At 39.3% G+C, this 24,548-nt stretch overlaps 1 protein-coding gene across 1 annotated transcript; it reads right to left on the bottom strand.

The window, feature by feature from the left end:
* Positions 1-1,919: 1,919 nt before the first annotated feature.
* TMEM178A (transmembrane protein 178A) lies at positions 1,920-23,953 on the bottom strand. The gene is made up of 4 exons (XM_063302047.1): positions 23,181-23,953; positions 5,859-5,975; positions 5,106-5,243; positions 1,920-3,071 (listed from the first exon to the last, which is right to left on the bottom strand). The coding sequence occupies exons 1-4, from the start codon at positions 23,599-23,601 to the stop codon at positions 2,830-2,832; spliced, it is 918 nt and encodes a 305-aa protein (XP_063158117.1). The 5' UTR covers positions 23,602-23,953; the 3' UTR covers positions 1,920-2,829.
* Positions 23,954-24,548: the final 595 nt, after the last annotated feature.

The following is a 24,548-nucleotide window of genomic DNA, read 5'->3' as shown; positions in this document are numbered from 1 at the left end:
CAGTAGGTGGGGATCATGTCTGGGCCAGGTGCTGTCCAGCTCTTCATGTTCTTAACCCACTATTGGATGTCTGCTGCTGTGATGGTGACTGGTTCCTGTTCTGGGAGATTTCTGTGATCTGCTCTCAGGTCCTGCAGCCACTTTGCACTGGTGTTATGTGTCTACTCTTTCTCCCATATGTTCTTCCAGTATTGTTCAGTTTCTGCTGAGATTAGTGAAAAATAGTCTCTTTGTGGAGACTAATCCAACAGTAATGACACCATCCGTTTCTTGTATCAGTGGCCTAACCAGAAAATTTCTGAGTCATCCTTAATGATCTTGCGTATAGAGACAATGAATTCCAAGTGAATATATTTTATGTAAAAGCTTAATTTCTAAGTGCATATTCAAAAATTAAAACACAAGGTCTGTGTTAATACATTCTCTCCAGCTGAGGCCCAACTTAACAGATGCAGCTGCTCTTGCTGGCACTATTGAACTATAGGAATTTTTCATTACAGGAAAGCAAGTACCTGCAAATGACCTATAAAAATGAGTAAATAAATAAAGAAATGAACATTTAAAATGTTTAATTTTTTATTTAAAACAGATATTTACTTTTTAAAAATATTACTAGTAAAATGACAAATACATTTTCCTTGGACTAAAAAAACAACACAAAATTTTATATAAAGGCTCTGTCAGAATCATATTCACATTTGCCTTCTAAACATAGCCATTTCAATTTTTCAATCACAAAGGATTTTGAGAAATGAATCCATTTAAAGAATACGTATTTATTGATGATGGTTCACTCCTCTGAATTGGTGGATCAAAAATAACCTAAGGAGCCTCTCAGCTGTTTTAGCAAGGAATAAGCTGTGTTATCCTTCCAATACTGCATTTTAATATACTTAAGTAGAGTACAGTAACCAATTGTACTATGTAAGCTGGCTTCAGATGTTTTAAAATCAGGGACCATTTTAAAACTAAATATATTTGCATTTCCTAATTTAGGGTGTGTGTGTGTGTTTTAAGAATGGTAATTAACATAAAAGATTGATTCAGCATAGATTCCCTTCACCTGTAAATTATAAGAATGCAATGGGGTTACTCCAGTTGTTTCTGGCACATAGTCATTGTCATGAGTACTGATGGCAAGCAGGAGGGGGCCTCTATCCAGGGGGGAAAACGCATGCGTAGTACTGAGGAATTAAGCAGCCATTCAAAGAGACAGAGGTCAGACCCGCCTTAACTTTTGGGGTTTATCTGTCTGGGTTTTCCCACGCTTCTTCAGTTTGTTAGGATTCTGTCTTATGTAGCAGTGATAAACACTAGAGACCTATTCCTTGTCTCAGCGTGATTCCTGACTGTTAGGACAGTCATAGTGGCAATCTTAGCTTTATTTGCAGGAAGCATATTAATTCTGTTATGTCAGTTATGAAGCAAAGTTTTTTGCTGGTAGTGAATATTTATTATTCTATTATATTTTTAGGCTGTAACTCAGGTTGACACGTTTTTATCATTATTTTATTGTAAACCGCCCAGAGTCCCCTGTTGGGGGAGATGGGTGGTGATATAAATTTAAATAAATACATACATACATACATACATAAAAAGCCTGTCTTTTTGAGGATGGCCAGTACCATTGACAATTACAAAGATAAATAGCTGGCATGCCCATAGGCTGAGCCTTATGGTGCTAGAAATTACTGAGAATAAATTTGATATGTAAAGACACTTTTTTTTTTTGGAGTGGCCCCATGGAATTGCTGCAAAGGTAGGCAAGAGCTGATGTAGGGCTTCTCTGCGTGGTCTACTTCATATAGACAGTTTTGCCCTTAAAAAGTCCAGGAATGCATACAGAAAGGTTGAAACAGGTATAACCAAAGACATAACAGTTGTAATTTGAGGCTATATTGTTCATAAGGAGAGCCATATCCAAGTCACTTGTTCAGAATTTTATTAACAGAGGAAGATATTATGCCATTAAATTATTTTTAGACAAAGAAACTGAGTTGTACAACAGACATTGTTGCCAATAATGCAAATGCCATAATCCATTTTATACATTTATATCTTTTTTATAGATGGCATTGGGTTGTATATGAAATATGAAGATGTTTCAGGGAAATACCTTACAAGCAGGAATCTTCCTATCTAAAGTGGCCCACTGCCTTCTGGAAGGCACTCCACTCCAGCTCCTGTTTCTATTTCTTTGAAAAACAAATGATTCATTCATTTCTAACACAGGAATTCTTTGAAGTCTCTCCCATACCACCATTTTGATAACTACTTAAGATAATTAAAAGAGAAGACTAAGTTTCACCTAACAAGACAAAAAACAAAAAGGATATAAAGTATAATTAAGACTAATAAGGAAATATTCTTAACTGGATAGAATGGCAGTAGTGCTTTTGTTGTTGTTTTTTAACCTTGCATACCAACTTCTAAAAAAGAGCCATTTTATTTATTCAATTTATTCCAATTTATATGGCCACCCATTTCAACTTTGTGACTCTGGACAGCAAACAGCAATTAAAACATTAACACAGTTTTCTTGTTCATGTAGAAATAGTTCCATCTCATTTGTGACATATGCATATATATTGTGCTAAATTACCATCAGTTCCACAACAGTTTTGCTGTCTGAACTTGATATATCAGCCACCATGGAAGCATAGATGTCCTTTGTGCTTCCTGGCTGGTAAGACACAATGTTTGGTATTTAAAGGATTGGGGTTTTATCTGTGCTTGGATTCTGAATTAAGCTCCCTTATATATCTCCTTCTAGATTACTCTTCCTATTGCCTTAAAAACAAAAAACAAAAAAAATTCCCCTATAAATAGTCATACAGAAGAGTCTCTGGTAGATTTTAGATGGCTAACCTTTGTCCTGCTAATAAATGGATAAGTGGTACAAAGGCATCCTGCTGCAACAATAAGTCCTAAACTGCACCATGCACAGAATATAGACCAGCTGTATCCATGTTCAACATCATCAGGCAGACCATAGATGAATTTGGGAAGGCGGTTTAGGTCATAGGATATACTTGATGCATATGTACAGAGAGAAATAGTGCAAAAGATGCCTACAAAGGAAACATATCACAGAGTTACAAGATTTATACAAGTAGGAATTTCCCAAAATAAATGAACTGGATACACATAAACTTTTAATTTTGTGTTAAGAATTTACACTTACAAAAATGGCATTGATACATTGTCATACAACTCATCTATCATCAGATTTAAAATAGGAAACACAACAATTCACATTTAAATTATTATTGTAGAACAAATATGTCTTATTCTAATAATAATTTACTATTTTAAAGTAGTCATGATCCAAATTTTTATTTCTGAGTTTCACAAAAGACATTCAGAGCAAACAGGCAGAGTTCAACTTCTCAATGACTTCAGAAGTTTCAATCCCAAAATCTGGGATTCAATCCTAAGGTCCTCCCTAGTTTCCAAAGGGAACTGGCACGTCTTAAGTGCCCAATTTTCTATCAATATTATCATATATTAATTTAAAAGATCTTTTTGTTGCCATCACCTTGGCTAGATAGGTATTGGGGTTGGAATTCCTTAGGGTTTTTTTTCCAATAAAAATTATTTATTTGGATATTTCTGTATTCTAGTGTTTCCTCCCCCAATTTAATTCCTCCTTAGTTCATAGGTTTGAGACCCAAACCAGATGCATCCTGTTTTTCAAAACTGGTACCTCAGATGCCAGTGAGCCATGCCCCATCACTAGCACTCAGAGGCCAGATGCAGGCTCTGTAACTGCTGACTCTGCTGCTGAGAATCTGGACCTGGAACTAGAGGCAATGGTTCCCAGCCCCTGAGAATGCAAGAGGCAACTGGTGAAAGGTCATGGACTAGCACGGCAAAGGAATCAATAACCTGTTAAGGAAGGTTTATGAAAAGAGCTGAAATTCTGCAGGATTGGATCCAGCAATATCCAGGCTGCATAGGCTCAATTGCCTGTTTCATTTATTTATATTTACAATATTTATAGCCTGCCCCAATCCTAATAGACTCTGGGCGAAGTAAAAATTCATAAAAAGATGTATAAATAATAAAAATTAACAATAAAAGCCTAGTATATTAAAGACACCAGGAGCATAGAGGACATGGATTTAAGGCTGCAGAAGGCCGATGCCTTGCCGGAACAACTTACTGATAGTTTGTCTTGCTATTAAGTATCTCTCACCTGCTCTTGTGTCTCTGGACTATCTCTTGGTTTCTGGACCATCATCTTATACTTGATGTTGGATTTCTTGCTACAACTCTGTATACTGTGACTATCTGGCCCTTGCAACATTGACGAAAGACTGCAGACTGATTTAGACTTTTTTTTAACTCAGTAGGATAGTAAATGAACTGATTTACAACTGTTCAGCTTAACTCTGTGCCAGAGTGTTTTAAAAAAAGGGAACTGTTTACCTTTTGTATTGCTTAACCTCAGAAAAATACAGCTTTGATGGTATATACATACAGAACATTTTGATTCTTCAGAAAGATCTGTAGAAATTACTTGCCTGAGGATTTGCTGTGTGTTGGGGGGGCAAGGATCTGTGGGTACTCAAATTCTGCATGTCCCAATATAATATAATTTATATCTACAGCTATTGTATATCCCATTTCTAAGTGGTTGAGACATACAGTAGTTCAAGTTCAGGCTTTCTTGATGATAGTTAAAGCACCACTTAGGCCTCAGTACACCCATATTTATTGACATTTCTAGCCTAGTAAAAGCTGGCTTTGGCTTAGGTTTTGCTAAGCGTAGAATGTAGGAATTTTTGATTATTGTCTTCTGGTACTACTGGTCCCCTGAAACTCATGTCAACTCTGAACCATTTAACAGGCGTATGTGACCTGGTAATCTCAAATCAGTTTTTATAGATTTAAGTGCAGTGTAAAATATCAGAAGTAAATAACTCAGATTGTCTTTCTCCCAACCCATGCAGAATTGTGAAAAGAAGGCATTTGCCCCACAAATTTCAAAGAGACAACAGCAAAATAAATGAATAAGTCCCCCAAATTACTCTTCCCATTTCTAGCAGTAAAAATAGAGTAACTGTACATTTAAAAATTAACAGGCCATAAAGAAAGTGTACCTGACATGAGGAAAAGAAGACCAGCAACATGTTGTGTGAGGCTTTTCTCCCAAAAGAAACCAACTGCAATTACAATGCACCCGCAGAGAAGAACAGCTGCTGCCATCCCAAGAAAACCTGCTGTAATTCTTCTTAGATCTATTCTCATAAGTGAAGGGGGTGATAAATTAATATTATCTGCGCACATTAAATTTACATTAAACCTATTCTCATGTGTGCACGTTCCTAGAAATAAACCATATTAAACCAATTGTGACTTTCTTATGATAAAGAATCATGGAGCTATTATTTCTTGCCCATTTTAATAAGAAAAAAATGATAGGCACATCTTCTGATTAGCTTTTCTTGTCTTAAAGAAGGTTTTAAAAAGCCTTACCCTAAAAAATTATCGCTGGCCACTTCTGCAACCATTTCTACCCCATTTCCTGCCCCTCAGTTACTGAAAAAAATAGTACTATTAAATAGGCAGTCTTTTGCCATCAAAAGGTTATTCCACCCTACTCTAGACGGAAAGTTTGCTGCACCTATGGTTGTTAAGAGGTTATTTAACAAACTGACAGGATGGTGGATTATACAAGATACTCTGACATTCCCAAAGCTGGTGTGCAATATTTTTTGTTCAGCTTACTGGAAGTTTTAACTGGTAGCATCATATGATTAATATTTATGTTCATATTTGTAACCTGCCCTATATCAATGGATCACATCATATTAGGAAGACCACACGCTCAACCTAAATGCACAAGTACTTACGTAACAAGTGCCATTCATCCTGCTGGATGATCTTAGTTAAATTGATAGGGATGTTCCATAAGCGTCGTATTGGTGTAGCAAAGTGATACTTGATTGCTGTACATCTCTGAGCAATACCTTTAGAAAATACAGAAATATTTAATGAATTATTTTGAACAGAATCTGGGGGATGGCTCTTTAGCATACAGAAATCGAGTAAATGAGGTAGTTCCAAAAGAGTCCTTTATTGTGCAGTTGAAATGTTTATAACATAATTACCTTGCCTTGTTCAAAGAACTGGGGTGAAGGGGTGGGGACTGCCATCATCTTTCTAATTGTAGTCCTCCTGCATTTTCCCACCACTGACTCTGATGCCTCCCTTGGGTTTTATCTTTGCTTTTCTTTTTTTGTTAATTTTTGGTTTTGTTATTGTTTTGAATTTAGCTATTTATTATATTTTTGTTTGATGTTGTACACTGCCTAGAGTTCTTTGAGATTGGACAGGTTATAAATACTAAGCAGATAAAGCCAGTACTGAGACCCACAAGACAAATCACAACTTTACGATTGCATTCATAAAACGTATGTAACTGGTTTAATAGGGGATACTACAGTATAAGCACCATAACTCAGCCAGCATTGAGGTTGGAAGGTGTTAGCTACTAACTACTAGCCTGTAGTTTCCTGCTAACCTAGCTTCCCCTGATATAAACACGCCTATTGTAGGAATGTCATCTCTCTCCATTTTATTTTTTAACCCTCCCCCCACCCCACTAAAGATGGGGAGGTGTAAAAGGGGGCAGAAATGACTGGCCTGGAGTATTCATAACAGCCCTTACAGGTTTGGTTTTTTACTTCTTCCTCAAACAGATTTTTAAAAATCCAGGAGGATCCCACCTTTGCAGTAGCTGAGAGACAAAGATGGGATCTTGAATCACCAGCTCCCAGCACACAGGGATGTATCCCCTGGGGTAGCAGCTAACTGGGTCCAGTGTATTGTCCAAACACGGTCCCTTAGTACCTTGAAGCAAAACCCATACTAGCAAGCAGGAGATAGAGCATGAAGCAGTCAGTTATGTGTTTCAATCTAGATATCAGCTGTAAGTCAAAGGGATGTAATTCTCTACTGTTTAGGATCACTGTTATAACTCCTGTATAACAGCTTTTCTTCTTACCTGCTTCTGGCCTATTGTCAAAGGACCATTGCAACATTGGTTGCATATTTAATGGATGAGAGGTTTCATAGATAGGTTTATAGTATGCTAATTTCCAGAACTTTTCTTACGCTGCTATCCTCAAATCCTTGATTTTGGAAATGTCATATTTACATACTATATTTGACCCTCAAAGGGATCTGCAAACTGGTTTACAATCCAAAACACGTAAAAACTGAGAGCACAGAATATCTTTTAAAAAGTACTTCAGGAAAAAGATTAAAAAATAGACGAAGTATCATTTAAAAAGCACTAAAAAGCTTGCCACAATAAAAATATCCACTTATCTAACACTGATTAGAAAAAAGAGCTCCACTTAAGAAGTACTGCCATTAAAAAAAAAAAAAAACTCTTGTTTCATGGTTAACCATGTTTCCTTTTTGGCAAAGAACAGGAGGAGGACAACTAAAGATTACTATAGCTGATAGGTAGGTTCCTGTGAAAGAATCCTTCAAATATCCTGGTCTAAAGTCATTTAATGCTTTATAAATAATATTTGTTTTATAACAGTAATAATTTGATAGGCATATTGAATTAGTACTATTATATTAATTGCCAAATACAGCAGCAAAAGTTGGTCAATAGTGCTTCAAATGCATATCTTGTTTATCAGATAGATGAGCTTACTCTGGAAATAGGTTGACTTACACCAAATGTTCGTTAGTTATCCTTTTCTGTCAAGAATCATTGCTACAGTATGCAAAACTATCTGAAATTTTATGAGATGCACAGAATAATCACAATTAGGATGAGACTGAGAAATCCCAGCTTCTATGGCAGTGGAGTAGGGTATTTTCTTTTGTTCTTTGGTTTGGCTGACTACAAATATTAAGTGGTCTCCCTAGAGAAACAAGCAGTGAAATGTTACACAATGATTCTGCCAATTATGACCATGAAAGCACTTAAATATCCATTTTTACATTTTTGCTGCTTACAAGAAAGCATATCCCCAATGGAGTGACAAACCTCACTGTTTCTGATTGAGCAGTACAATTAAAACAATTTATAGTCCAATTTTCAAGACAATCTAGAGCAAATATATGCAATTAAAACATCTCTTGGCTCTACAATTTAGGCCTGATGCATTAACTGAGTCTGAAATTCCTAAACCATTAATACAATTAGGAAATGGTTTTGAAGTTCCTAAACATACAGGTAATTTTTATTTACAATTTAAGAAATGTATTGAGATAGATACGGAAAATATTCTCTCTTAACAAATTAATAGGTTAGGGCAGTGTTTCTCGACCTTGGCCATTTTAAGACGTGTGGACTTCAACTCCCAGAATTCCCTAGCCACCCATGCTGGCTGAGGAATTCTGGGAGTTGAAGTCCACACATCTTAAAGTGGCCAAGGTTAAGAAACACTGGATTAGTGTCCTAACAGCCAGGAACCACGCTGAGACAAGGAACAGGTCTCTAGTGTTTTATTGCTGCTACATAACAGGAAAATCCTAACAAACTGAAGAAGCGTGGGAAAAACCCAGACATATAAACCCCAAAGGTTAAGGCAGGCCCGATCTGTGTCTCTTGGAATGGCTACCTAATTCCTCAGTGCTACGCATGCGCTTTACAGTCTGGATGGGAGCCCCCTGCTCACCATCCTTACTCATGACAGTTAGGGTCTTAATGTTATATTAATATTGTATGATTTTAAAATGAGATTAGGTCAACCAAAGATTATTTTTCAAATATATTGGACATTTCAGAGAACAATTAGGAAGGGTTGGGCTTCACCTTCTGCATGCTGGAAGTCCAATATGGAAGAAGGGACTATTACTTGTATGTTCTGGGCCTAATGTACATTGACACCATTTTAGTCTAATATTCATCAGGTTGTAAATGGAAGAGAAATTTCATGGATCAAAGACATGAGTGTGATGCTGAATTATATTCTGAAATTTGGGGACTTACCAAGCTACAAAGGACTTCGGATTAATTATGCATGGGCAGGAGCTAAATATATTACAATACTTCAGTGGCAAAACTCTATAATTATCTTGCTTTAAATCTACATTTACACAATTTGCACATGAATGGACTCTTCCAGCACTGAAAAATTTGATCACATAATTTTGTGTGGCCGTGTTGTGTACAAATTTTGTGTGGCCGTGTACAAAGACTCGAATACCATTGTATATTCAGCTGTGTTAATATATAGTAATGTGATTTTTTTAAACTTTCCTTTTTTGTCCTTTGGGGAGATTCCTATATTTTAATTATTTTCTGGTTTACTTTTCTGCATTTTTTGTATTATCATTTATTATTCTTGATTATTGTTCTTTTTTTCTTTTAGATTTAAAAGCCATAAAATTTAAGATTTAAGACAATCAAGAGAATGTTTGTGCCTACTTTCATCATATTGAAACATTAAGATTAACAATGTTTTCTTTGCCTAGCCTCTCTGATATGCCATTTATTTATTTATATTTCAGATAAGTCACCGCCCATATTATCTTAAGAAATACCTGCTTATATGATTTTCTTAGTTTTTAAAAACAGTAATAAAATTAAGTGACACATACATTTTAGAAACCTATCTACATGCTGATGTTGATTCAGAAGAATTAAAGTATGGAGTAAGAAATATAAGATGCAAGCTTTTCACTAAAAGGACCACAGAAACAATGATTTTGAAATGTGATTTGGCCTGTTTGTTCCTCAGGCAGTTTTTTCCCTCCAGCAACCTTGGATTAAACTATCCTTTAATGGGAATTACTGGAAGTCAGTCTGCATTGGGTAGTAATGGGAATCTTAGTTAGAACTAGTTTTATGGAAAAGCCAATTTGCAGAAGGAACAAAAGGAAAATGAGGCATCAGACTTCAGTCCCAAAATTCAAACAGACTGACAGCAATTCTTACTACAATGGCTTTTGCATACCCCTTTTAACATTAGGTTAATGACTAAGAAAAACAGTTTAATTTGGAGTGATAGACTCTGATGCAGAGTTAGTTGCAGAGATCCTAGATTTCAATCCTTATGAGGCAGGGAAACATATTAGTCTTAGGAAAATCTGCTCTGTAGTGCTCTTTGAAGGCACTATCTTTTTTTTTTATTTTAAAAAATCATAAATGCTTGCTTAATTACATCATTAACCATCTTGTCTTTTCCTCATTCCCTTATGATTCAGCAGTCAAGTCTTCTACCTTAGACCTTTAGTTCAGCCTTCTCCAACGGATGCCCTCCAAAGTGACGTGACTCCAAATTTTTCAACAGTGTACTTGTTAGTTGTGCTGACTGAGAATTATAGCAGCTTTGGTCCAGTGTCCAGCATATCTGGGAGCCATAAGGTTCATTCCTCAAACTTTACACTCCTTCAGGGACCTTATTTTCATAGAAATAGTTGAACTTACAAGGTCATTTCCCAGAGCATTCAGTTGGATGCTATTTATTTCTGGGAGAATGAGGAACAGAAAGCATTATTAATGGAAACCTATGCCTTTTTCTATAACAGGGATTATGATGATACAGGGATTGAAACTGCCATCCTGTTAGATTGATATTACCTGGGAAAGGATTAACATACGTTAGTAAGACTTTATAAAGTATGTTAATCCCTTGCCAGTTAATATCACTCTAACAGGATAGCTGTTTCAATCCCATACCATCATAATTCCCTTTTCAAAGGGAATTTCCAAATAGCCAATGTTTTCATGGAATATGGAATATTAATCTGATAGCATTTAACATGAATACATGAAAAGTTGCAAAAAAAGATAAGCAGAAATTTAAACTACTTGGTGAGTCTTGAATTAGTGTGTGCAGTCAAGCCAAAAAATGAGCAGAATTTTGGGTCAATATCTCTTTCCTTCCTCATTTACCACCCATAAAAGTTAATATCCAACCAAACATAGTAAACTTGTCTACATGTTATTTGGGAGATCGTAATGGCTTTCAGAAGCTCTGTCCTGCAGACACCCAGATGTGGGAAACCTTTGGTTGAAAGTTGGATGCTAGGAAGCAGGTGGGTTTGTTGCTGTTATACTGGCCTCTCTGCTGTGTAGCAACATCTCTGCCTGAGCTGCTAGACTTAACCATTGGGTTAGCAGTTGAGCCCCTGAGGCAATGGTTCTTGGGAATTTCAATTTGCCCCAGTATGGCGTAGAACCTGGAGGTGACTCACTAGTTCATGCCCATTATGGCAACCATAGACCTGAGCCAAGTGATTGAGGGCCAAACACATACTGGGTGTGTGTGTGTGTGTGTGTGTGTGTCACATGTTAGGTCTGTTTTTTGACTTGGGGCAACTGTGATGTGATACCATTTGCTATGGTCAGATAACTCTCACTGCTTTTCACTTTGCCACTGTTTCCCAACTTCTCCCACCCACAGGAAGGTAGAATCGATTAGATTGGACTACCCCAGATGACTACTGGACCCTGCTGGGTTTCAGAGGGAACTTGGGGGTTTTCCTGAAGAATGGATAGGCAGTTCAATTGAGACCCTATTGCAGCTTGAAATGGGCATGTGATTAGCACCTTGGATCAGACTGCTCCCATGTGGCCTCTCTCCAGGCATGGATTCTGTGGTACTCCTTGGTTTTCTGAGTTGCTCCAGAAGATCTATCTATCTATCTATCTATCTATCTATCTATCTATCTATCTATCTATCTCATTTGTCCCCACCCATCTCCTCCCGTCAGGGGACTCCCGATGGAGCACCAAAAGAGACAGGTAGGGTGAATCTAACCAAGCACAAGTAAGAACCCACATTACGGATTGCATCATGGCACTAAGAGCAGCAAAATATAGTTATTTTTCCTTATCACATCTGTGCATAGCCATCGAGCAACCCTGTTTTAGATGACTAGTCCTTGCTGGAGTGGAACCAGTCACAAGATATACCTGCAGGGCTGCTGTGAGGAACATTTTAACTATCTGGCAGATAAAGTCATTTGGATTCACTAAGAGTTGGACTCCAACTAAGCAAATGCTGTTGAGGTGACTGAGGCAAGATCTTGTGTGATTAGCTGGGATAAATTTGAACCTATCACTCCTGAGGAAGTGGATGGGGTCCTTGGGGCTGTGAACCCACCACCTCTTTATTAGATCCATACCCCTTCTGACATGAAGACCGCCTAGGAGGTGTCGTGGATGAGTTAACCTCCTTGAAGGGAGGGAGGTATACCGCCTCCACAAGAAGTTATCACCAGACCCAAAGTCCTGGACAATTTTTCTAGGGAAGGGTGATCAGAGGGCCCTGGAAGAAATGGATTATCTGGACTTTTTCAGCCAGGTTTCAGCCTGGAGCACAGTACAGAGACAGCGCTGATCGTGCTTATGGATGACCTGTGGCAGAGTTGAGATGGTGGTGCTGCAGTGAGAATATTGTATGCACAAAGATGGAAAGATTTGGTAATGGTAAAGTAGCTCCCGCCCTTTAGAACATCCTTCCCCCAGAGGTCAGACAGGCCCCCTCGCTCCTGGACTTCCGAAAAAGACTAAAGACCTGGTTTTGTCAGCAGGCTTGGAATGGGAGGGGGAATAGTTATACCTGGGGATGGCTAGCGCCCTAAGTGTCTGTGAGGGACCTGTTACTTTCACTGACTGATTAAAATCTCTTGCCACTTCGATTTTATTATATTCTTATTTTATTGTGTTGCTGTATTGAAATGGTTATAAATTTTAACTGCATTTTATTGTAAACCGCCCAGAGTCCCCCATGAGGTAGAGATGGGTGGTGAATAAATTTATAAATAAATAAAAAATATAAATAAATACCTACAATGGAGGACTGGTTGGTGAAGATGATAGATTGTCAAAACCATAGATCATAAGTTCATATTTTTTCTGTTTTATGCAAAAGTCCATAAGGAGTTTCCAGTCAGCAATATACGTAGATACTGTCTTTCTCTAACCAGACAGTTCAATTTGGCCATCTCAGCAAGTTCTATCATCTTCACCAACCATTCCTCCTTGTAGGTATTGCCAAAACTTTCCATCTTTGTGCATACAAAATCTTGCTGCAGTTCTCATATAAGAAAACAAAGTTCCATGACTTTTTTTTCCAACTGCTCATCCACCAGCTCCAAAAGGAAAAGTTCTGGTTTCAGTTATTTGTTAATCTTTAGAATCCTCTAAATCAGTGTATGCATTTGAACCCAAAATCTTCTAGCTTTTTTGCATGTCCACCAAGCATTAACCATTTGTGTTTGCCTATTATTTCTCATCTATAAAATGCTTCTTGTGCTGACAGCCACAAAGCTGTTTTCAGGCACAACCTGGATTTGTAACTATTCCATATTCTCAATATGCATGTCTAACATAATGATTTTTAAAATTCACATTAACCTTGACTTTATTGTACCACAAATATCCATGCCACCCAAATCTCAGGTCATGTCCTTCTAACTTTAAAAGTCTTCTATTTCTCAGCAATACCCACTGTTTCATCCAAACCAAACAGCAAGCTGAAAAATACAATTTCAAGTCAGGTAAACCCAATCCTCCTCTTTCCTTTGCATCTTGTAACACCTTATATTTAACTTGTAGTTTGTTTGGCAAGGTTTTTCCCTTGCCAAACAAACTTAGATATATCCTTTTACCACTTTTTAAATGGGGCATCAGTTGTCAAAACCAGTATTGTCTGAAACAAAACCATTATTCTAGGCAAAACATATCACAGAAATTCTCCCCAACAATGACAATTGTAATTTCTCCTATCTTAATATATCTTTTTTAACTTCATTTCATGTCTTAACATAATTATTTTGAAATAACATACAATTCATATTTGTCATGATGATACCCAGATGTTTTACTTTTTTCTCACTTAAAACCTGTTTTCTTCGTCAATTCTGTTTGATCCGTATTTTTGTTAACATCATCTTCTGATTATTAATCTTAAAACCTGCTAGTGTACCAAATTCTTTTCATTTTTCCATTAATGCTTCTTTTCCTTTTAGTGAATCCTCCAAAACCAACACTAAGTCATCATCAACAATCTATAACCTTAATTTAGTCATGCTTAGTAGTTCAGAAAGATTCTGCTTGTAAGGTTTCACCTCTCAAAACTATTCATTCACAGTTATTCATGCTAGATTTCAGAAAGCTCAAACTCAATGAACATAAGTAAAGGAAGGCTGAAGGAAAGTTGATAAACACCTTAGGAATTGTGGACATGGACAAACTGATAATTGCTGAAAGTTGACAAATATAAATAAACTACTAAAAGGACAAGCATAAATGAACTACTAAATAGATGAATTAATAAACAGAAGAAATTGGCTGTGTATCATTTTACAAAGATAATATTAATATATTAGAATAGCCTTCTCACATCTGGTGCCATATATATATCTTGAGACTGCACCTAGAGAGGGCCAGGTTAGGGAAGGTTACATTGAGGAGATACTAATTGTTTACTGTAATTATCAAGGTGATTTTATTATAAATCAAATATAAAAAGAATTCACTCATTTTCAGATATTCCTTTATGTTGCCAACACAGTAACTGCCTGGCTCAACCTAAACTTTCTTTCTAAAATGTAGATTTAAGTTACTGGTAGTAAATCATTTTTGTTTACTTCAGCACTTGAGCGAGCTTTTTGGAAATGCAGAACTGCTAACTTGCTAATTTCAAAGAATTGCTAAATTTCAGCTTCCAGAGTTTGAATCCAGTTCTTTTTCTTTCCCTCCTACTACACAAGAGCTCTGGAAAAAGTTAAACAATTCTATAGGCTGCTTTCATTAAATGTGAGTGCTAGAACTCTAGCTACACTTGTGATCCATAAGGTTCTGCTGCACTTTGGTAAGGAAATGTCTGTATTATGGCACTAAAGGCTGCAAGATATTGTGCCTTGCAAATCAAAGGCTATGGCCCAAACAAGACATAATATTCATCGGGGGGGGGGGTGTTAAATAAATTTTTATTTTAACAGCCAGTGCAATAGAACCTGACCTGAACTAGGAGTATGCTGGGGGGAAAGGGGGAATTTAGTCCTCTGTGCCTGACTTGAAACATCTCCTTTTGCTATTTGCAATGAATAAAAATTCTGAATGGAGTAAAAGTTTTTTCCCCATTCTGAATATCAAGTATGGAGAGGAAGAGCTTGCTAACATGGGTTGCTCACTGAGTTAACATGGGTTTCTTCAATGAGCTATATATCTCTGCAGCACTGAGCTATATGAATAAAGATGAGGTATTGTTTGGGCTTCAAGCTAATTCTTTTTCCATGAGAAATCTGCCTTTAATCCTGGTGCAACCAATGCTTACAAGGAGCCAGAGGCATAGACTAGCATCTTTATATTTTATTGGCTTCAAACCAATAATAGGATCTGAGAATGCAGGGCCCATTTAAAATGGTGTGTGTGTGTGAGGGCACAGTGGAAATAATTTTCTGTAAAACAATATTCATCCTTAAAAGGCCACAGAGTTATAGAAGTTACAATATGTGGCAACACTGTTTAGTAAAAGAAAAAAAAGGGAACAAGTTGTTGAGTAGTTATGGTACTATACTGTAAAAGGAAGACTATTAAGAGGAGAAGATTGGTTGGAAGATCCCACTGGGGTCTATGAACCAAGTGATTCAGGACCTAAGACAGGTCCTAGGACTGTCTGCTCAGTTTTCAGCCCCTGTGAATGACAGCACCACCAGCTTGCATATCACAATGTGGAGACACACCAAAATGCATGCTTGCATGGGAGAGCATATGGGCAGTAAACATATATATATGACAATAGCACAACATGTCTGGATAATCTTGAAGCCATATTAGGAATGACAAGGCATCAGCTTAGTAAGAAACATTTCACAGTAGCTAATTGCTGGAAGCAACATGTATTAGTAGTGAGCCTGTAAACCTGTTACCCTCTTGCCTTGAATCCTTACCGCCTGATGCACTGTCTCTGTACTGCCTGGATCCTGACATTTGCTCTTTTGTCTTTACCTTCTAGAACTTCAACTGGTTTGACTTCTGACTGCTGACAAACTTTCAGACTCTACCATTTGTCTCTTGCCATAAGTGACTCTTTTTTAAACAACTGGAACTCAGACAATATAACTGCTTTTCTCCAATCAATTTCTAAACTTGACTTAGGACACGATATAAGCTTATATGAAGCTTAATTTTCTTATTTTGTTGTTTTCAACTCAAAAGCCCTCAAGTAAGATGCTTTTTATACATTTATTTCTACCTATCTTTTAGGCTAAGCCTTGATAAGGCAGTTTTCAGTAAAAAAGTTAAAAACAAAACAACAAATAAAAGACCTACACAATTAAGTCCCTGTATGTTTCCCATGCATAATATAAGTGAATCATATGTACCTACGCTTAACATGGAAACATGACACTACCTAGCAATTTCTTTGTTCTGGGACTTGTTCTCGTCCTCATTGAATCACTTCTCAGGAAATACCTGTGCAAGTACTGTAGAGTTTCACTTAGCATATTTTGTATGTGAAAAAATAAATATCACTAATAAATATCACTAACCGGTTAAACAATTTGTTCAAGCAAAAACAATTTTTAGTATCTCTGGAAAAGAACATCAATTTCCAGAGCAATACCTACATTTTTATTTAACCCAGAAAATTAAACCAGACACTTTTTAAAAAGCATTTCAGTTTTGTGTAGTGATTAGGTTGCTTAATTATGGCAGAAAAAGCTATGGTTCAAATTCTCAATTAGCCAAGAAATTTTTACTAGGTGACACTGTCACTATACCTTCTAATCTATTTGACAGAGTTTAAAAGGCTAAAGTAGAGTGGGAAAGAGAACATTGTTTCTTTTTAGGAAGGATGATAAAATATCATGAAATAATGCTGATTTGGAAATATTCTCCAGTAGCTTGGGCAATTTGAAGAGAAGTCAGTGAGGTTGTACTTAATACTTCCCTTGCCCAATTCAACACTACCTCAAATTACCTTTCTCTGAAACCGCTTTTCTTTCCAAGTAATAGCTGAGAATAATATTGCATGTTTGAGGTCATCCCTCAAAGGGAGCTCAAGTACATAAGAAAAGTCCCAGGAATCCAGTATTCAGCACTTGTAGTGACAAAAAATATACTTCTAGGAAGCCCATAAGCAGGAATGAGCAAAGTACTACTCTTTTGTTGTACTCACTAAGCACTGCTTTAAGAAAGATTGGTGGAAGTAATACAGAGCCACTGATAACCCTAACCTCCATGGGTAATCCCCTTTCAAGCTATCAAAGCCAATGGCCATCACTACATCTTCAATATAAATTCTACAGCTACATTATCAGCTGCATGAACTTTGCTTACTCATTGATTACAAATGCTTCTACTGTATGCCAGTTTGGTCTGGGCTAGAAACCAGGACTCTGAGTTCTAGTCCCGCCTTAGGCATGAAAGCCAGCTGGGTGACTTTGGGCCAATCACTCTTTCTCAGCCCAACTCACCTCACAGGGTGGTGGTTGTGGGGAAAATAGGAGGAAGGAGTATTAGGTATGTTCCCCACCTTGAGTTATTTATAAAAATAATAAAGGCATGATAAAATTTAAATAAATAAAATTTCAATCACATACTCTAAGCTTGCAGCATAGAATGCAATACATATTACACATTTCAGTAAATCAATATTTATCAAAATTATTAAACGTCAATAATACTACTACCAATAGATTCAAAATAATAACAACATAAAATTATAACATCACATCAAGCAGCTCAAGTGCATCTCTCTTCCTCACCTCAGTCCCCAATTGCTCATTTAAAAAACCACATTTTTAACAGCTTCCAGTCCCCTCTTGTTACACTTCACATGGCATGGGGACTCTCACCAGGCCTTTTCCACAGGATTGCCCAGGGCAGGGAGATTTTATTTGGAGCAGGTGGCCTCACAGAAAGGCAGGCCTCAGGTCACGTAGGACTTTAAAGGTGATCACCAGCACCTTGAAGCTCCTTAACGGATAAGCCCAGGATCTAGTAGTATGGCAGAGGAATAAAAGCACATCCTTACTTACTTTTTCCATCTTGTCTATAATTTTCTACCTCACAATGTCCCTACGCAATTTCTAAGCTAAAATGTCTCAAGCACTGCAGCCTTTCCTCATAGCAGAGATGTTTCAGTGCTTTCTGAATTTTTTCCAAATGTACAGTATCTTCTTGAAATTAATTACTAGAATCATATACACTTTTTCAAGTGTTATTATGTAAGTTTCTTTTTTTTTTAATTCTCTTCCCAATAATCTATGCAGGAATATGGATTGGGAATATGCCTTTTAGTACAACAGGAGTTGCATTCTGAGTGAACACCTTAACTGAGCTATCAGCTATAAACTAAAAATCTTTTTGCTACTAAGTGACTGCAAGTTTAGAGCTCATTAGTGTAAAAGAATTTAAACTCCATTTGCCATTTGAAAGTCCATTTACCCTACCTGGAGACATCATTATGGAGCTAGTATGAATAGTTCCTTCAGCAAAGGATCGTTACCTTGTCGTGGTGCTGGAGCTTGAGCACCTCAATGATGCCATGAGCTAAACCGTGAAGGGCCACCCAAGACGGGAAGGTCATGACAGAGAGGTCAGACTAAATGCGATCCCTGGGGAAGGTAATGGCAACCCACCCCAGTATTCTTGCCGTGAAAACTAAATGGATCAGTACAACCAGAGATATGTCGGTATACCATCGGAAGATGAGACCCCCAGGTCGGAAGATGGTCAAAATGCTACTGGGGAGGAACAGAGGATGAGCTCAACTAGCCCCAGACGTGATGACGCAGCTAGCTCAAAGCCGAAAGGACGGCTAGCGGCCGACGGTGCTGGTGGTGAACGGCGAATCCGATGTTCTAAGGATCAACACACCATTGGAACCTGGAATGTAAGATCTATGAGCCAGGGCAAATTGGATGTGGTTATTAGTGAGATGTCAAGATTAAAGATAGACATCCTGGGCGTCAGTGAACTGAAATGGACTGGAATGGGCCACTTCACATCAAATGACCACCAGATCTACTCCTGTGGACAAGAGGACCACAGAAGAAATGGAGTAGCCTTCATAATTAATAGTAAAGTGGCTAAAGCAGTGCTTGGATACAACCCAAAAAACGACAGAATGATCTCAATTCGAATTCAGGGCAAGCCATCTAACATCACAGTGATCCAAATATACGCCCCAACCACAAATGCTGAAGAAGCTGAAGTAGAGCTGTTCTATGAGGATCTGCAGCACCTACTGGACAACACGCCTAAAAGAGATGTTATTTTCATCACGGGAGACTGGAATGCTAAGGTGGGCAGTCAAATGACACCTCGAATTACAGGTAAGTATGGCCTGGGAGAACAAAATGAAGCAGGACATAGGCTGATAGAATTTTGCCAAGACAATTCGCTCTGCATAACAAACAGTCTCTTCCAACAACCTAAGAGACGGCTTTATACATGGACTTCACCAGATGGACAACACCGAAATCAGATTGATTACATTCTTTGCAGCCAAAGGTGGCGGACATCTGTACAGTCGGTAAAAACAAGGCCTGGAGCTGACTGTAGTTCAGATCACGAACTTCTTCTTGCACAATTTAGGATCAGACTCAAGAGATTACGGAAGACCCACAGATCAGCTAGATTTGAGCTCACTAATATTCCTAAGGAATATGCAGTGGAGGTGAGGAATCGATTTAAGGGACTGGACTTAGTAGATAGGGTCCCGGAAGAATTATGGACAGAAGTTGGCAGCATTGTTCAGGAGGCGGCAACAAAATACATCCCAAAGAAAGAGAAAACCAAGAAGGCAAAATGGCTGTCTGCTGAGACACTAGAAGTAGCCCAAGAAAGAAGGAAAGCAAAAGGCAACAGTGATAGAGGGAGATATGCCCAATTAAATGCAAAATTCCAGAGGTTAGCCAGAAGAGATAAGGAATTATTTTTAAACAAGCAATGCGCGGAAGTGGAAGATGACAATAGAATAGGAAGGACAAGAGACCTCTTCCAGAAAATTAGAAACATTGGAGGTAAATTCCAGGCAAAAATGGGTATGATCAAAAACAAAGATGGCAAGGACCTAACAGAAGAAGAAGAGATCAAGAAAAGGTGGCAAGAATATACAGAAGACCTGTATAGGAAGGATAACAATATCGGGGATAGCTTTGACGGTGTGGTCAGTGAGCTAGAGCCAGACATCCTGAAGAGTGAGGTTGAGTGGGCCTTAAGAAGCATTGCTAATAACAAGGCAGCAGGAGACGACGGCATCCCAGCTGAACTGTTCAAAATCTTGCAAGATGATGCTGTCAAGGTAATGCATGCTATATGCCAGCAAATTTGGAAAACACAAGAATGGCCATCAGATTGGAAAAAATCAACTTATATCCCCATACCAAAAAAGGGAAACACTAAAGAATGTTCAAACTATCGAACAGTGGCACTCATTTCACATGCCAGTAAGGTAATGCTCAAGATCCTGCAAGGTAGACTTCAGCAATTCATGGAGCGAGAATTGCCAGATGTACAAGCTGGGTTTAGAAAAGGCAGAGGAACTAGAGACCATATTGCCAATATCCGCTGGATAATGGAAAAAGCCAGGGAGTTTCAGAAAAACATCTATTTCTGTTTTATTGACTATTCTAAAGCCTTTGACTGTGTGGACCATAACAAATTGTGGCAAGTTCTTAGCGGTATGGGGATACCAAGTCATCTTGTATGCCTCCTGAAGAATCTGTATAACGACCAAGTAGCAACAGTAAGAACAGACCACGGAACAACGGACTGGTTTAAGATTGGGAAAGGAGTACGGCAGGGCTGTATACTCTCACCCTACCTATTCAACTTGTATGCAGAACACATCATGCGACAAGCTGGGCTTGAGGAATCCAAGGCTGGAGTTAAAATCTCTGGAAGAAACATTAACAATCTCAGATATGCAGATGATACCACTTTGATGGCTGAAAGCGAAGAGGAACTGAGGAGCCTTATGATGAAGGTGAAAGAAGAAAGTGCAAAAGCTGGCTTGCAGCTAAACCTCAATAAAACCAAGATTATGGCAACCAGCTGGATTGATAACTGGCAAATAGAGGGAGAAAATGTAGAAGCAGTGAAAGACTTTGTATTCCTAGGTGCAAAGATTACTGCAGATGCTGATTGCAGTCAGGAAATCAGAAGACGCTTAATCCTTGGGAGAAGAGCAATGACAAATCTCGATAAAATAGTTAAGAGCAGAGACATCACACTGACAACAAAGGCCCGCATAGTTAAAGCAATGGTGTTCCCTGTAGTAACATATGGCTGTGAGAGCTGGACCATAAGGAAGGCTGAGAGAAGGAAGATCGATGCTTTTGAACTGTGGTGTTGGAGGAAAATTCTGAGAGTGCCCTGGACTGCAAGAAGATCCAACCAGTCCATCCTCCAGGAAATAAAGCCAGACTGCTCACTTGAGGGAATGATATTAAAGGCAAAACTGAAATACTTTGGCCACATAATGAGAAGACAGGACACCCTGGAGAAGATGCTGATGCTAGGGAGAGTGGAGGGCAAAAGGAAGAGGGGCCGACCAAGGGCAAGGTGGGTGGATGATATTCTAGAGGTGATGGACTCGTCCCTGGGGGAGCTGGGGGTGTTGACGACCGACAGGAAGCTCTGGCGTGGGCTGGTCCATGAAGTCACGAAGAGTCGGAAGCGACTAAACGAATAAACAACAACAACATGAATAGTTCAGGGGAATGCCTCATATAAAATGTTTATATATGGAATATAGAGGGCATGAGAGTTTGCCTCCTGGAAATATAAACAGAAAAGCAAAAGGTCAAAATGCTAGTTTCTGGGGAGTAGAAGACGTGTGTCATGTTATTTCAGAAACACGGTTGATGGTTTGTCAGCTGAAGGAAAAAAATGCCATCTCAACAAGGCAGGACACTGGACAGATCTTTATATATTGAAAAGAGAAGATCACCATGCTTTTGCATTATCAGGAGAGTGCAGTAGCTCCAGAGCATTTTCAGAATGAAAGGATACTCTTGAAGGCAGAGCCTGCATGTTGTGTAAATGCAATAAAAGAAATGGTACCAGTGGATGATCCTTGCATATTGAGGGGAAAAGATTCACTATTATAACAAATGTATTATATATACTATTACTATTATATTATGTATTATATATTACTCTGTTTTGGGAGCTTTGAAGCAGAATGGTAGCTATCCAAACCAGGTGCTATGGCATGCTGAATAATTGCTTAGTAAACTTAACATTACATACTGTACAGAGTACTGAAGATGCATAATGCATGGGAAAGTAAGAGAGATACCTTGCTAGCTACTGCAGTTAAGCAAGCAGGCTAAATACATGGGGTTCGACTACAAAGAGGTTGATGCAGACTGGATTCATTGTGTATTTGTGTGATTACTGTGGTCCATAAATTAACAGATGAGCATAAACCTTTTATTGTAAACTGCCCAGAGTCCCCTATTGGGGGAGATGGGCGGTGATATAAATTTAAAAAATAAATGCTTAGGGAACATAGTATGCATTCTCCTACTCCTTGGTCAGTAATAAAATGCATCCTATTGGTGATGTGCAGCATAAATGCCATATTGGGGAATTCACTTCTATATCCATGTAGTCATCAGGGTGTTTTTTTTTCCACCCATCTAGTATTACATTTGCTGAAAACTCCATGAGAAAAACAGAAGGGTAGAAAGCACAACTAGTATTCAAAAGAGTTATGGGCAGCATTGCAGTGCACAAGAGGACTATGAGGACAATGATCAGCACCGTGATGAACAACCAGAAAAATGTAAGAGAAAGAGGAGAAGGGATAACAAAGGGGCATTGCCATGATTAATGGTTTTGTGTGGAGGTGGCACTAGGTGTGTGTGCAAAAGGAGTATTTGTGTATATGCTCAGGAGTTCTGAACTGGAGATGACAAGTGCATATAGTAACAGCTCTGAGAGATTATACGTTCGAGATTCCAGGGGTCTCAGGATGGAATTCACATAATTGTGGGTGTGGAGTGACAGACTCTTGGGGAAAGAAAAGGGGGTGCAAATGCAAAAGAAAAACACACACATACACAAAGACACACACCATGTGACACCATGCATTGATACAGTGAAGAAATTATGGTGGGGCCCATTGTATTTCACAGTTGGCACGGGCCGTGAAGGAGAAGCACTTGTGGTGGTAACGGTGGGGAAAGGAAAATGCAAGCTGCAGCCCCGCCTGGGAGCGCCCCCTCACCTCTGTCCACCAGGCTGTCCAGGTCTCGGTCGACCCCCCAAAAGTAGCATTTCTTCCAGAGACCAGCGTAAGTGGCGAAGAGCGGCCGGCCACACCGGGATTGCAGCCACCGGAGCCCCAGGATTGCTCGCCAGTTCTCCAGCTGCAGCAGCAGGTCCCCGGTGGGGAGACCTGCCGCTGCAGTACCGCCGCGGAGGAATCGGTGCTTGGCGTCCCGCAGGGGCAGATGCGGCAGCGGCAGGAGTCGGCGGCGCGGCTCGGGCGAGTGGGCACTGCCGGCGCGGTCCCCGCAGCTCTCCCGGTGGCGCCGGGGGTCAGTCTCGTACCAGTGGTCGGTGAAAATGGCCGTGACGAGCAGCGCCAACGAGCAGAGGCTGAGGCACAAACTGAGGGCACCCACCCGTGCTCGCGCGCCGCCCATGGCTCCCCCCAGAGCTCCCCTCGTCTGGGACGCGGTGCCTTTCAACGGATGCCCCTCCTGCCTTCAGGGCTCCCGCGCATAGTGCCGCGAGGGACAGCAGGAGCCTCCAGGAGGAGCGTCCAGCTTCCGCTCGCTCGCATAGTCAAGCCGACGACTAGATAGACGGCGGCGCCTGTCCCGCGTTCATTGTTCACTCCCCACGGGTGGGCCGCGCCACACAAAAGACAGCTCAGGCGCTTGCAGCACCGCTGGAGAGGCGCCAGGGGGAGCAAAGCGGCCGCCCTAGCTTGAACTGGTCGACAGCGACGAGCGGAGCAAGAAAGCGCGCGAAGCGAATCTGCCCGCCGGGAGAAGGCTGCGCGACTCTGCGCGGGAGAGGTTCCCTTGACTTAATGTGCGAACACCTATCTGTGTTTATTCCGTAGTTAGTCCTGCTGACTGCAGGCGGGAATGTCATGCGGATAAGCGTCCTCTATTGCAGCCTTTCATTACTTAGGAATGGAGAACCTGGAATGCTCAAGACATCTCAAGGGTCATTGTGGTAAAACAGAGCTTATTGGAGCATGTGAAAATACCAGATCATCTCAGTTTAATTAGCATTACCTCACATTGTTACAGGGTTAGTATTTTGTAGGCAGGAGAAAGGAATAAATTCCAAAAACATTCTGTCCGTTATGTGTGAAGGGGGTGGATTCCAATTAATTAGGTGTGAAATAACCACCGAAGTATCTTGCACAGTAAAAGTAGACAACCTTTGGGGTCCTGTGGATATCTATTGAATATTGAGAGTATTTGCTGGAGACTCTCACAACATGACTGTCAATGGGGGTTATTCACATAGTCCAGAGGGTGCAGCCAATCACTGTCCATTTATCCAAATGCAAAAGATGCATGCAATCTGAAAAGCAGAACATACTAGACCAGCTTCTCTTCATTTATACAAAACA

Source organism: Candoia aspera, chromosome 1 (genome assembly GCF_035149785.1).
Source record: "Candoia aspera isolate rCanAsp1 chromosome 1, rCanAsp1.hap2, whole genome shotgun sequence".
Classification (NCBI taxonomy): Eukaryota; Metazoa; Chordata; class Lepidosauria; order Squamata; family Boidae; genus Candoia; species Candoia aspera.
Note: the sequence above shows the minus strand (reverse complement) of the source record. Positions and strands in the feature narration are given on the sequence as shown.